At 55.6% G+C, this 13,261-nt stretch overlaps 1 protein-coding gene across 2 annotated transcripts in view; it reads right to left on the bottom strand.

The window, feature by feature from the left end:
* AGAP1 (ArfGAP with GTPase domain, ankyrin repeat and PH domain 1) overlaps positions 1–13,261 on the bottom strand; it is a 551,033-nt gene that overhangs the window by 347,011 nt on the left and 190,761 nt on the right. For both annotated transcript variants that reach the window (XM_042950624.1, XM_042950625.1), the window contains exon 3: positions 9,374–9,461. In XM_042950624.1, coding sequence (XP_042806558.1) covers positions 9,374–9,461 — 88 coding nt within the window. The remainder of the gene's footprint in view (positions 1–9,373; positions 9,462–13,261) is intronic.

Genomic DNA, 13,261 nt, shown 5'->3' with positions numbered 1-13,261 from the left:
TACATAAAAGTAGTATCTTTAAGGAATGCTCCCTCACCATTCTTTGATCATCAGCCAGGTATCTGCTTCAAGAAATTTAAAAACGCTGCTGTTAGATGGGACCCTACGGAGAAACCAAGAAATCCTATACGTTTTAACGAACTGACGTCATTTCTACGCTCTGCAGAGTGAGGGGTCAGCAAACTGTCTCCGTAAAGGGCCAGGTAATAAGCGTATCAGGCGCTGTGGGCCGTATTCTTTCCTGCTGGGTGTTTATTGGCTTATTTTTACAAAGCTTTAAAAAAGCAACGAGTCTTTCGGCTCATGGGCGTAACAGCCCGAGCAGGGGTGAGGGAGCCCTGCTGGAGAGTCCGTCTCACCTCTGCCGTTTCTGATGCTGATGCCGACGCCTGCACAGTGTCCACGTTATGATTCAGACGGCTGTTTTCCAGCTTCTCTCTGGAACTGTTACAGTCCCATGGAAACAGTGTATTTACTTAAGTGGAAGGAGTCCAGGAGGTTCTGCGTCCAGGCCTGTCTCCATCCTGGATAGAGGGAGGCTTTCGTCCCCAAGAACACCTGAGGTGGCCAGCACGGAGCGTGGGTGGGGCTGCACCGAGGCCTGGCAGGAGACAGGACTGCCCCGGGTGCCCTCACTGATGGGGGAGGGGGGGGGTCCCTGTGTGTCACTGCCTCTGAGGCCACAGCTGACCTCGCAAGGCCCAGGAAGCTGCGTCTGGAACATCCCGGAACGAGATTAGCTTGCAGCGGCCACTGGGGCACAGTCGGGCGCCGGCCCAGGCCGGAGAGCGTGCCAGGGCGCAGGGCCCCGGACGAACCACGAGCAGCCAGCACCCCTGACGGGGCCATGGGGGGCCTGGACGTATGGTGCCCACAGCTCCTTCCATCCATCCGTCCGTCAGCTCCAATCTCCAGAGCTCGTCCCCACACCCCGCTCCAGAGCCAGGCTCCAGCAATGGCCCGTCAGGCCTCCCCGACTGCCTCCAGAAGGCTCCTACACCAGCCATTTCTCACGAGGGCCCCCAGACTCACAGAGCAACTGCCCTGACCCACTGCCAGGCGATGCAGGGACCCCCCTCCCCCGCACTCTGACAGGCCCTCCCCTCCCCACCCCCATGCTGGGCCAGGCGCTGACCCCCTGCTCGGTGCAGCCCGGACCCGCCCCCCTCGTCCTGCAGTACGAAGAGAGACGGTCTGTCCGCCAGCCCAGGGGTTCCAGACTCTCCACACCATGAACAGACTCAAGTGGCCCTCAAAGAGCAAGAGCTGTTTTCTTCTTTTGTTTGTGACGTCATGGCTTAAAATAAGCAAAACACTTTTAAGAAAAATGGGGGGGCGGGGCTCAGAAAAGGGTAACGAGTGCCGGCCGCACCCGGTGCTCCCCGGGGCCACGGGAACAGAACACAAGCAGCTTCCAGACCCAGGACGGGCACCACCTCCTCATCACGCTTCGTACTCTCCCTGAACTAGGTCCTGCCTCAGAGTCTCCCAACACACCACCTCCAGGAAGCCGGCCGGGATGGATAAAACACGACGCTGAAGCAGAATCTGGTTTTCACTTCTGGCCTGGGTCGGTCGTCTGCGAACTCACGTGAAGCATACAAAACTGTGACCTTTGGTCACTGGTAGCTGTGCACGTGTGCACGCGTGTACACACACACGACCGGCCCCGGTCCTTCCCAGAGCGCACGGCCGGTTCCTGCGGATGCCCGGCCCTCAGGCCGGAGACGCCTGACTCCTGCAGGAGCACAGGACCCAGAGGCGAGTTCAAGGGCACTCTCAGGATACCACAGACTCCCCTAGGGATTCTTCCTGGCACCTGGCCTAGTTCACGGCTGCTGACTTCTACCTCCCTCTCGCCGAGTCCTGCCCCTGGAGCTGGCCACGACCCCAGAGGGGAGCTCGCGCTCAGAGCCGTGAGGTCAAGCGAGTGCGGTCTCACGGGATGCAACGTTTTCTGCCGACGACGCCGACAGCCCCACCTCTGATCGGCCACGACTGAAAGGTCAGCTCCGTACTTTCAAGTTCGCTCCCAGCCTCCTCTCCACCCTGACCCACGACCACGCAGGGAGCTTCTCCCAACCCCCGCCTCCCTCTCCCGCACCCTCCTCTCTGCCCCGGCACCGTGTGTCCCTCACCCTCTTGTCTGTTCGCCCCAAGGCTGGCCTCGGCCCGGGATCTCTCCCTTTCTGCACTGCCTTCCACAGAAAACCTCTCCGCCCCGATGGTCAGATCGCCCTAGCCGAGGAATGGTTACAGGTACGGGATCTCTCCCATTTCCCAGGACCCATGAAACAGAGCGAGGGGGAAGGAGAGGTGGGGACTTAAGAGGACAGTGCGGAGGGGGGTGCAGGAAATCGGTTCTGAGAGCTGCTACCTTAGGATCCAAACAAATGCCTAACATTCCAAAGTTCTGTGCCCCTGAAAACCAAGAAGGAAAAGCAATGCCTGAAAAGCCCCAGGTCCGCAGCCAAAGGGACACTGCAGGAGTCACAGGGAGAGATCCGGCGGGGGCAGCGCTGGGGTGAGTTCAACCGTGCCCGCGGCATTTCCAGGGCACCTGGTTGTCACAGTGCAAACAGAGACGCCCGACCCGTGAGTCAGGGGAGAAGAGCTACGAGCCCCCCAGTGGTTACAACACAGGAGAAGCACGGGGCTCCAGCAAGGCAGCCGGGGCCGCGTCTGACCGGCTGCTGCAGCCACGGAGAGAAACAATCAACCCTCCCCCATCTGCTGTGAACACTAAGGATCACGGGGTCACGAGGCCACCCACCAACTGCCTGCCACCAAGCTGAGCACGAAGCCCACGGGGGCAAGAAGTGGGAGAGGCGGTTCCTCAGGAGTTTACGTGGATCAGCAGGGACTTTCCAGAGCTAAACCCATGCCCTCCGCTGCTCCCGGTCCTCAAGTAAATCAATCTCTGCTCTACTTAGGCACACTGAACTTGCTCATCTAGTCCGTCCCTTCTGCTCGAGGGTCTAGGCTAATACAACACACACGGACCCCGTGGCTGCCAGACCAGGGCAGGCGCCGCCCAGGCTAGTGGCAGTCGGTCCCACTGCCATTTGGATTCCCTGGGATGGGCGTCGATTGCCAAGATGACGAGAATCTGGGCCCAAGACGGGGACAGATGTGGCAAAGGTCGAGGGCGAGGGCACCTAAGTGGCGGGGGGGGGGGGGGGGGGGGGACGGGGCGGGGGTTCAGCTTTGACAGACCCAGTGACTGTTTTCTCCTTTGCAGTGCAAAGGTCATGCGTTTAAAGCCCTAAAAAAACACCTTTGGTGCTAACCTCTCCTGGGAAAAAATCGTAATTGCAACATTGAAACGAGTCCTCCTCTCCTCTTTCCTAGTAAGGGAACGGTTTGGTAACAACAACGTGTGACGTCAAGAGGGGTCTCAGGAAGGCAGAGGCTGTGCGGACAGCACGCACTGGACCGCGTGGGGGCTCCGAGTCCCGTGGCACAAGCCGGCACGCCCCCTTCTGGGTGCTCAGAGACTCACCCGGCCACGCGGCGGTCACTGCCGTGAAGTATAGCTGTTTACCCAGGTGGCTCTTCTGCTCTCCATCTAGAAGGTAGCGACTCTCAGTAGCCCCGCAGTTTCTTGTTTCCGAGCCATCAGCACAGAGCCCGACACGGGGCTCGAACCCACGAACCGCGAGATCACGACCTGAGCCGAAGCAGGACGCTCAACCGACTGAGCCCCCCAGGCACCCCCCTCCTTATTCTTCCTTTACAGCTTTCTCTTCCATAGAGAATATGCCTCTCTTATTGTTTCTTGGTGGCTCTACTAAGAATTTTAGTAGCCTTCACCTACTCTGGACAACATCACCTAAGCCTCCCTATGGCCTAGCTGGGAGAGGACAGAGTTAACGGACTGTTCCATGGACGGAAGGAAGGAGAGCTCAGTGAAACTTCCACGGTCTGAGGCTGCTTTGAAATAGTTAGGGAATGTGGAAGACCGGACCTCTGCTTGATCTATTAAACCAACCTACTGGCGGGCTGCTCGTCATCTGAAGGTTTACAGATAATCCTCGTTAAAAAATTATCATGTACACATAATCACTTGGTTACGAGTAACATGGTAAAATTATGCTGAAAACATTTAAATGGCTGGGCTTCAAAACAACTCAACTTTTATTAGAGTTTACAGATTTTTTCATTGGAACGTTAAACGGCACAAAAGGACGTGTTTAGAAATAAGCCCTAACATCTGTTGAGCAGTGGTAGTGGACAAAAAAATTTTTTTTTCACGTTTATTTGATTTGGAAAGGATTTTGGGGGCAGACGGCCTAAACGCATTTCATGTGTCCCAGAAAATATGGCGAAGTGTTTACCACATGGTTTGTTTCTAAGCAACTAAGTAAACATTCATTAAAAAACTATTTTGGATACATGTGCTCCTGAGAACCTATCTGCTGCCCAGAGACAGACGCGGGCAGAGTCCTGCGGGCAGGAACGGGGGAGGGACGGCCAGCTCGCGGGGACCTTACCGCCAGCAAGCCCTTGTTGCAGGGGGCAGTACCAGAGAACTGTCCACCTGCACGTGATACCCACAACTAGGGACGGACACCCTGGCACCTTCTGCCCTGTTTAGTTCTGGTACTTCCTTGAAAAATTAGCGAAGAGCAGTTAATCTTATTATCCCAGGAAGGAGGGTCCATGGACATTCTTAAGCCTGTCTCCACCAACCTTATAATCTCCCACTCAATCCACTGGACAGCTGAGTCTCATCTCAGCTCTGGGCCCGTCCCCTACCCCACGAACACAAAGGCAGCTCTGGGTGTGAGGTCCCCGGGCTCCAGATGCTTCTGCACGAGCCATCCGCACAGCTCGGCAGGGCCCACGGCATGAGGGAGAAGAACGTAGGGATGTCACGGAGACAGGGTCTCAGGGGAACGACTCCGTTCCAAAGCTCCAAGTGTCACAATCTTCCAGCCCGCCCGGGGTCAAGTGGCTCGGGGCAGGTCCACAGTGTCCGTCAAATTCCCACTAACCCTGGACAGCCTGGTTTCCCCTCCTTTTTTCCTTTTCTCAGTTTTGAGGGGAGAGAGTTAAATGCCGAATGGCGGTCACGGAGGTCTGCGGTGGGGAAGGAGGGGTGCACCGTGAATATTAAGCACATACACGAGGTGGAGACTCCAATTCCATGCTCAAAACATCATTCACAATTCTAATTTGCAGCCTTTAATAGGGCGCTGAGAGCAAAGGGGTCATTTTCATCTTGTCTCTACTGCAGGAGAACGGCAGCCGTGAAATTCCCATCAGAGGTGTGAAGGTCACACACACACGCTCATCTCGTGTCCGTGAGGCTCCGGGAAGAGTGGGGGTCGCCCCTCGCTCCTCCTGCCCCGGGAGGGAACAAGGCAACTTCACGGCCCTGACTGCAGCTTCTGCTTACACACCGTGTGCGCAAAACACGGAGGGTCATTCGTGGGTTGGAGCCCAGCCCCCAAGAGAGATATTCGAGTCCTGGCCCCCGACACCTGTGACGTGGCCTCATCTGGAAAGAGGGTCTTGGCAGATGTGATGAAAATGAGGTCAGACTAGAGAACGGGGGGGTGAGGGGGGACCCTACACCCAGTGACTGCCGTTCCCACGAAAAGAGGGAAATCTGGACACGGAGACAAGGACACCGGAAGAATGTCGTCGCATGAAAGGGACAGAGATTGCAGCGATGGGTCTACGAGCCAAGCAGCCGAAGGTTGTCAGCAGCCAGGCACAAAAGAGACTCCCGCTCAGAGCCTTCCAGAAAGAACCACCCTCATCGACACCTTCATCGCAGGCTTCTGGTCCGCACAGCCGTGACGGTGAAGTTCTGCTGATTTAAGCCACTTGGTCTGTAGTAATTCGTCAGGGCGGCCTTAGGACTTAGACACACACACGCACACACACGGCCGAACGGATATCTGCCTGCACAAAATTTTACTCCTTGGATTCCTCTGATGGAATCACTGGCTCCCTGCTGAGGTGCCCACTTTTGCATTGCTAATTTACTAATTAAAAAAATACACAAAATATTTAAATCCGTCTCTCATTTAAACTGCATCTTTAAAATTACCCAAATCGTGTTACTCAACTCTCTCTGCTACGAGGATAAAATACCAGCGAGAAGGAATCACACGACTAAAACACAACAGCTGTTATCCTCCGAAACCCAGCTACGACCAGTCTGATGCAAAGTACGTTCCGGCAAACGTCTGGGGTCATCCCATGCCAGAGTTTTCTACGGAGAGAGCACTCGCCTGAAAACAGCAGGCCTTCGCCACCTCACACAGCCAGCAACCTACAGATCCTGTGACGGGTCAGAGTGACGCTAAAGGACACTGCACGCTAATTAAATCAAGGGACAACCAGGTGGGAACAGGAGAGCTCCAGGAGGGCGCCAGGTGCGCAAGCAGACCTCACAGTCCCGGCAGCAACAATCTTCGTGCCTGAAGTCACTGCCCGCGTGCGGCCAGAGGCAGCTGGTCCCCCGGCAGCTGCGAGAGGAAAAGGAGGACAAACCAGAAGCAGTGGACAGGCCTTGCAGCTCACCTGAAGGGCACCGCCCCCAGCGTGGCGATGGAGATGCCCGTCAGCAGCTAGCTGCCCTCGAACCTGACCTCTGGTCTCTGTGAGCTGTGGCAGGTGGGGCTGAGCTCTAATCGGCTTCACCTGCAGTCCACACTCGTGGGACGGGATTCCGTTGCTCGGACATGCTCCGTAAACCTGGGCAACGACTCTGGTACGTCCCGACTCCAGAACGTTCTGAACGTAAAGCTTCTCAACGAGGCGGGCACAGGCACTCGGTCGATGTTAACACATTCGACAAGAACTATGATTACTTTCTAGGTGCAGACTCCCTGGTGGTAAGGAAGAACTTCAGTGTGGCCAGACGGCGAGAGACCCAGGCTTTCCTTGTTCGTGTCCTTTCAGAAACAACCGGATTCTCCTGCAGCTCTGAAACTCGCCCAGGCAAGTGGACAGGAAGTGGGGGGCGGCTCCCTGGTCCCCCTGCATGAGAGGCCCAGGCAAGTGGACAGGAAGTGGGGGGCGGCTCCCTGGTCCCCCTGCATGAGAGGCCCAGGCAAGTGGACAGGAAGTGGGGGGCAGCTCCCTGGTCCCCCTGCATGACAGGCAAGGACATGGCCACATGCCTGGTTCCACGAAGGCACGTGCAGACAGCTCCTGGGAAACAAAGATTCACTGGGGCCTATGGGGTTTCCAGGCACACGGGGCACCTGCCCCAGTTCTTTCTGCAGCCAGAGGCCCTGACGCAGGTCCACTGGGGCCACCTGGCAGCCCCACCCATGACCTGGGGTCACGTGAGAAGACAGGTGGGCTGGGCCCTTGAGAAAAGACCACTGACAGTCCTTCCCCTGGTCCGGGGGGCCCTGGGCACAGGCGCCACTGGAGGAGGGGAGGGGGGATGAGACTTTGCCGACGAGGACAGGGACGGCCTTTGGTGCAGTCACTCGCTCTCCTTTAAAATAACGTACTTTTATAAGTGTATGCGATGCCATGAAATTTTAGTAGAGTAAAAGGTGTCAAGGAAGTGGGTTCATTAGAGACCACGGTTTAAGTCACCCCACTGGGTACAAATTTTACTTTTGAAGTATGAACGTTCAAGAAAAATGCCTTCATGCTCATCAAAATATAAGGGCCCCCGGCAAAGAAACCACAGACCCAAATGTGGTGGAACAGACCGAAGATAGCAATCGGGAAAACAGCAGAAGCTACAATAATGACAAAACAGCACCATGTGGGGACGAGAACGGCGTCCACGGCTCAGGGACTGGTGTCCCAACGCCAGAGCACTGGCAGCAAAACCAGGGGCCCACACCACGTCACCAGCGGCCCCTGGTGGAAATCAGAGCATCTGAGGAGAGCGCGAGTGGATTTACTGGAGGAGGGGATCATCTGAGGTCAGGTCAGCCAGTCCCTCGGCATCTGGGGTCAACGCCTAACCCCGACAAGTGAGTAGAAAGCCCGAGAAAAATGCTCGGACTCTCCAGGTGGAATCAAAACGACCATGGCTACATTCCACGCTCAGACACCAAGGAACAAATCCAACACCAGCACGGCTCAGGCACAGGTCCCAGGAAAGACGTCAGAAAGACCTGGAACCTTCTCTCCTCCCCGCACCGCCCCCCTGACCCCTGTCTCCAAACCATGCCATTTTTTTCTAGCATATGTATACGTTTTCCATCGGATAGACACCCTGCTTCCCTTCGATCCCCGCCCAGGAGCCTCCACGACCCACCTCCCTAAACCCTCCTCTCCACACGGGTAACGGAAAAGCGGGCCTTTCCCTGAGGTGACCACCATGAGGCCGTGATGACAGGGTTGCAAAATTCTGCCCAATGACGGCAGAGCCCTGAAGGGCCCCAGAACGCCAGCCTTCCAGACTCTTCTGAATGGTTACACGGGATCCAGGACAAGAGTTAAATGCCAGAACAGGTGTTACAGGAAACATGGGAAGCTACTCAGGACTACTGCTAAGAAGACATCTAAGGGACAAAACAGGGTGAAATGTTTAACTGAAATAAAAGGATGAAATGAAACAAAATCGGATGATACACAGAACGAGGAGGCAAGGGAACACTACAGCGCGAAGTTGTGTCTCTCCTCTCTCTTCCAACAAGACAAGTTCTGCCATGAAGAAAATGTATAGTTACCTGCGTCCATATCTGCAAAGAATGGAACAGCCAGTAAGAAAAAGAAGGAACCAGAAATTCAGTGTCTCAGAGTTGGATTTTAAAAGCTTACACGGAGAGAAAATATAACTCAGAAAACTTCCTGTGAACTCTACGTGGATTAAAGAACACAGGGATTACGTGGCTTCCTGTCACTGCCTTAACTCTACGTAAAGCAAAAAATAAAATGTGAACGTGTTAACTGAAGAAGCAAAAGCCTAATGGCAAAAGAAATCTCTTACTCTCATGCAAAATGATTCTTAAATGTTCAGAATACAATATATGGGGGGAACATACTCAAACATACGGTGGTGGTAACCTGAGAGGCTCCTATCTACCACTAGGTAACAGTACGTGCAGATTACGTACAAACTTAGTATCGGGAACAGACAAATGTCCGAGTCACGTTTAAAGGGGTGACCCTGGATTAACATTTGAAACGCCAGGACTGCTAGATAAGAAATAAATTCAACAGCATTTCAAGGCTCTACTCTACGGCTCCAAATGCCAAAGAGAATATCATCAGTTAGCTAAAAATACTACAAAAGAAACAACATCCTAAGGACTTTCACTGCCTGGTATTTTATTCTTTCTCAAAACGTGTGATGCATCATAGTAACGACTTAGAATACGCTACGGAAAACTTTCGTAAGCTAAACGCTCCTGAGCTTGACGTGGCCTGCCACCCAGCGTACCTTCGGGAGACTCCTCCTGGACGTACGTGCCGGTCAGATACCGGTGCACCAGGGCCGACTTTCCGCTGGCCAGGTTACCCACGATTCCCTGAAACAAAGAATCGGACGACCGTTCAGTATCATTACATCACTCTGCTCGTCGATCTGCAAACAGGGGGAGGGGAAAACCTAAGTCTGAGCGTGACCATAGGCAAGCAGCGGCTGGAGGGCCCGAACCCGGCTCATTAAATTCTCCTCCGCAAGTGGAAGAGATTCCCGTGCCCTCCGTTTGAACCTCCTGCTCTCATCAGCCTTGCCGGCTCAGAGGGCGTCAACGCCGTGTGAACCCACAGACAGCGGCCTTCTTCCGACACCGTGTGCCGCGGGTCTATCGGGAGAGCGTAGGCTGAGTCGGCCCGTCGACACGGACTGCGCACCCTCACCGTCCCGGGTGGGGTTTGCTGTGTCGAACGGGGCGCGGTCCAGGACAGAGTAAAATGGGAGTGAGAAGGGTATTCTGGTACATTCCACCAGACTCGGGGGGTGGTTCTGGAGCCAGGCCAGCTGAGAAACATTGAGAAAGGACGGCGTGGGGGAGGGGCTGCAGGGGCTCGGCCCACGGTCAAGGCAGCAGAGGGGTCCGGACTGGGTTAAAAATGCCCATCGAGAGTCAGGAGGGCCACTGCTCTGGCAAGACAGCAGGCTGAAATGGAGTAAAACACCAGGAACCCGGCAGGCAGTGTGGCCCGCATGATACCTTCTTCAGGAAAAGCTCCCCGTTAGCACAGCCAAGACACGGACTTGAGGGCAGCCGGCCCCTTGGGAAGGCTTCCCTTCGCCTGTGCTGGGGACCTCACGCCCTCTGCCTTCTCCGCAAGCAGCCCATCAGCGACCCCCCCCCCCCCTGTACTGTACCTTCCCCACCAGATCTCTCCTCTCTGCGTTTAAGCACGCCCAAATCAATTCTTTCAGAAACACAAAACCAGAGCCCTGCCTCCGGACGCAGGTGGCCTCCTACGAGCCTGCCTCCCCTTTCCCACCAGGGCCAGGCTCACAGCTACGCTCCCGCCCTCCTGGTCCCGCCCTCGACCCTCACAATGTCAAGTGCTGATCCAAGAGCCACAGGGACGCTGGCCCTGAGGTCAGAGATGACCTCATTCCTAAAAGCGCTAGCCTCCCTCTTGCTCCTGACCCAGCCCATCACCGGAAGCCACAGACCAGACGCGCTTTCTCCAAACTTCCTGCCCGAGCGTCCTCCTGGAATTCCTGCTAAGCCCACGTGAACACTCTCCAGGTCTCCTAGTTTCTTCCAGAGCCTCGACTCTCGGGCCCCGGTGCGCCTGGCCACGTCCCGCCCTCCCGGACCAACCTGCTGTTCCCGAATCTCGTTCTCCAACCCCCCCACCACACAAGTCGTCCACATGCACCCCGTGCCACCCAAGCTGGTGCTCGAACCCCAGCACGTCCAGATCGCGCCTTCTAACCCCGGTTTGCTCGTCACCCTCTATGGCCACACCTCACCAGGCTTCTCAAACCGGAAACGTGGAAACCATCCCAGATTCCCGTGGAGCCCTGGTGCTCCTAAGCACTTTCCTAGTCACACTGGGTCACCGGGGCAGACGCTAGCTGGTCTGTCTACAGGCTCCCCCCTTCACCCCAGGAATAGCAGAGAGACTCCTGGAAACTGCCTCGCCCTGACAGGACTTGCTACCTGTCTCCAGACACCTGGACCTTTCCTCATCAATCACTTCCTGAAATACTACTCCTGCTCACTGCTCAGCAAGCGGCTCAGAGGTCACCTCCCCCGAGAAGCCTTCCTAAAGCACAGCCTCAACCGGGAACCTCTCCTCAAAGCCCCCTTAGTGCCCTCCTCACAATGCCGTCTCGTGACCTCTGTGTTACCAGCATCACTATGCAGGTCTGTCGGAGATGCTGACAATTTCCGAAGGGCAGGGTCTGGGTCTTTGTCCCCTGGGTCCCAGCGCTGCACCCGGCCCGGGAGTCTCCCGACGGCACCCGCTGCGTAAATGAGCAAACGAGCGAGCGGCTCCAGCACCAGGACAAACAGAGATGCTTCGTTACCGGGGCACAAAGCCAGGTGACGTGGGCAGACCCGAAATAGAGATGTTTCCCTTTCCGAGGGGACTCCTGTCTTCTTTTTACCTGGGGCCTCTGTAAGCTGAGAATCTCTACCTATTAATTATTCTTTTGCTCAAGGGCACCTGCTGTTTGTCAGCTCATGCTGAGAAAACCCAAACCAGCGTGCCGCAAAATTAAATTTTTAATTAAGATTAGACTTTCTCTTTCCCGAGGAGGAAAACGCTCAGAATCCAACACTGCTCGCTCTGTGCTTCCTGCGTGTGGCACATTCCTTCCTCCTCACACAACGGTGCTCTGCAGAGAATGAGCTTCCCCTTCAGGAGAAAAACCAATGAGTCTTGGGGGTGGCGGGGGGAAGGCCACCCCGGAGACCTTCTACTGGCACCCCATGGGCCTTGTGTTAGTTTGAACCACAGGCAGAAACAAACAGCCGGCTGTGAGGAGGAAATAAAAAGGGATGAAAATGCTTTTCAGGCTGTGAAGCTCCTCTGGGTTCCACGACCGCTTCTGGATAAAAGGAGGAGAGCTCACCCTCGCCTACGGGCTTCATACGGAGCCGCTCAGGAGCACGGGTGAGGCGTCCGGCAAATGACTCGACGGCAGACAGACGCCGTCACGGTGCCACGGGCCCTGCGCCCTGGGTAGGAGCCCCGACCGTCAGGGCCACTGCTCCACGTTCTCCAGTGACGAGAGGGGAAAGAGCACCGTCTCTGTTTAGACTGATTTTTCTGTCATCCTAAACCTCACCACTTACCTGCCAAACTTAGGGCAGTTTGTTGAAAAGAAAATCAAGGCCGTCAATAAAAATCCCAGCTGGGAATCCAAAGAAAACCCACAGGAGGGTGTGACAAGTGCCTAACGCTCCCTCTGCGGGCGAGACGTTGAGGGCGTATTTCCTGTTTCTGCCCAGATGTGAGCAGGGAGCACCCACTGCCTGCCGCCCGAGGACGGTGACCCACGTTCGGATCCAAGAGCAACTGATCATTGATTACCCAAGCAGAACACAACTTGAGAAAACATGAGGCATGGTACCACCACGCTTGAAAAGAAAGCCAACACTGAGATTCTCTTCTCTGACAGATTCCAGAAGATTTATTGCAAGATATCACATAAAGAGTCCACTTGAGGCTTGCGATTATGTCATTTAATTGCTGCGTCTGTGACACAGAAGTCAGGGATCCCGGAGGCGCTGACCTAAGGGGCCACCTGTCTCGGGGGATGTCGTGCGAGGGCGCGGAACAACGGCGGCCCTGTGGATGCACGGGGGGCTGCCTCTGAACAAAGGAGCACTTTCTGGAGACGCGGAGAACTCCTCGGCACAGAAGGGACCTGCTGAGGACGGGCAGCTGCCCTTGCTCGGCGGGAGGGCTCCCTGACCAGAGCGGGGCTGTCCCGCCGGGGTCTGTCCATCCACACACAGGGCAGGACAAAGAAAACTTCCTCCGCATGAAGGCAGAGTCCTGGTTCCTCATCCACGGGACGTAGTCAACCTCTGGCACGTTCTAGCAAGCCTCGAAACAGTCACCCTTCAGGAGCACGGATCCATGCTGCCTCCGAACATAACCCTTCCTACACCTCTAGGCATTCACTCCAGGAAATTACATGCTTCTGAAACACCAGCAGAAAACCAGTTTTTAGGAGTGACCATTCTCAATTACGGGCCGGCACGAACATGGGGGCTCCGGCAGAACCCCCCCCAACTCCCCAAATCAGACAGCTCGATACTCAAGGATCACAGTCAGACTGTAACACCGTCACGAGGGGAGTCGCCGGCCTCATTCGGCTCCTTCGATTTAAGTTGACTGAACG

The sequence above is a fragment of the Panthera leo genome, chromosome C1, assembly GCF_018350215.1.
Source record: "Panthera leo isolate Ple1 chromosome C1, P.leo_Ple1_pat1.1, whole genome shotgun sequence".
Taxonomy (NCBI): Eukaryota; Metazoa; Chordata; class Mammalia; order Carnivora; family Felidae; genus Panthera; species Panthera leo.
This window is presented reverse-complemented; position numbering and strand designations above follow the sequence as displayed.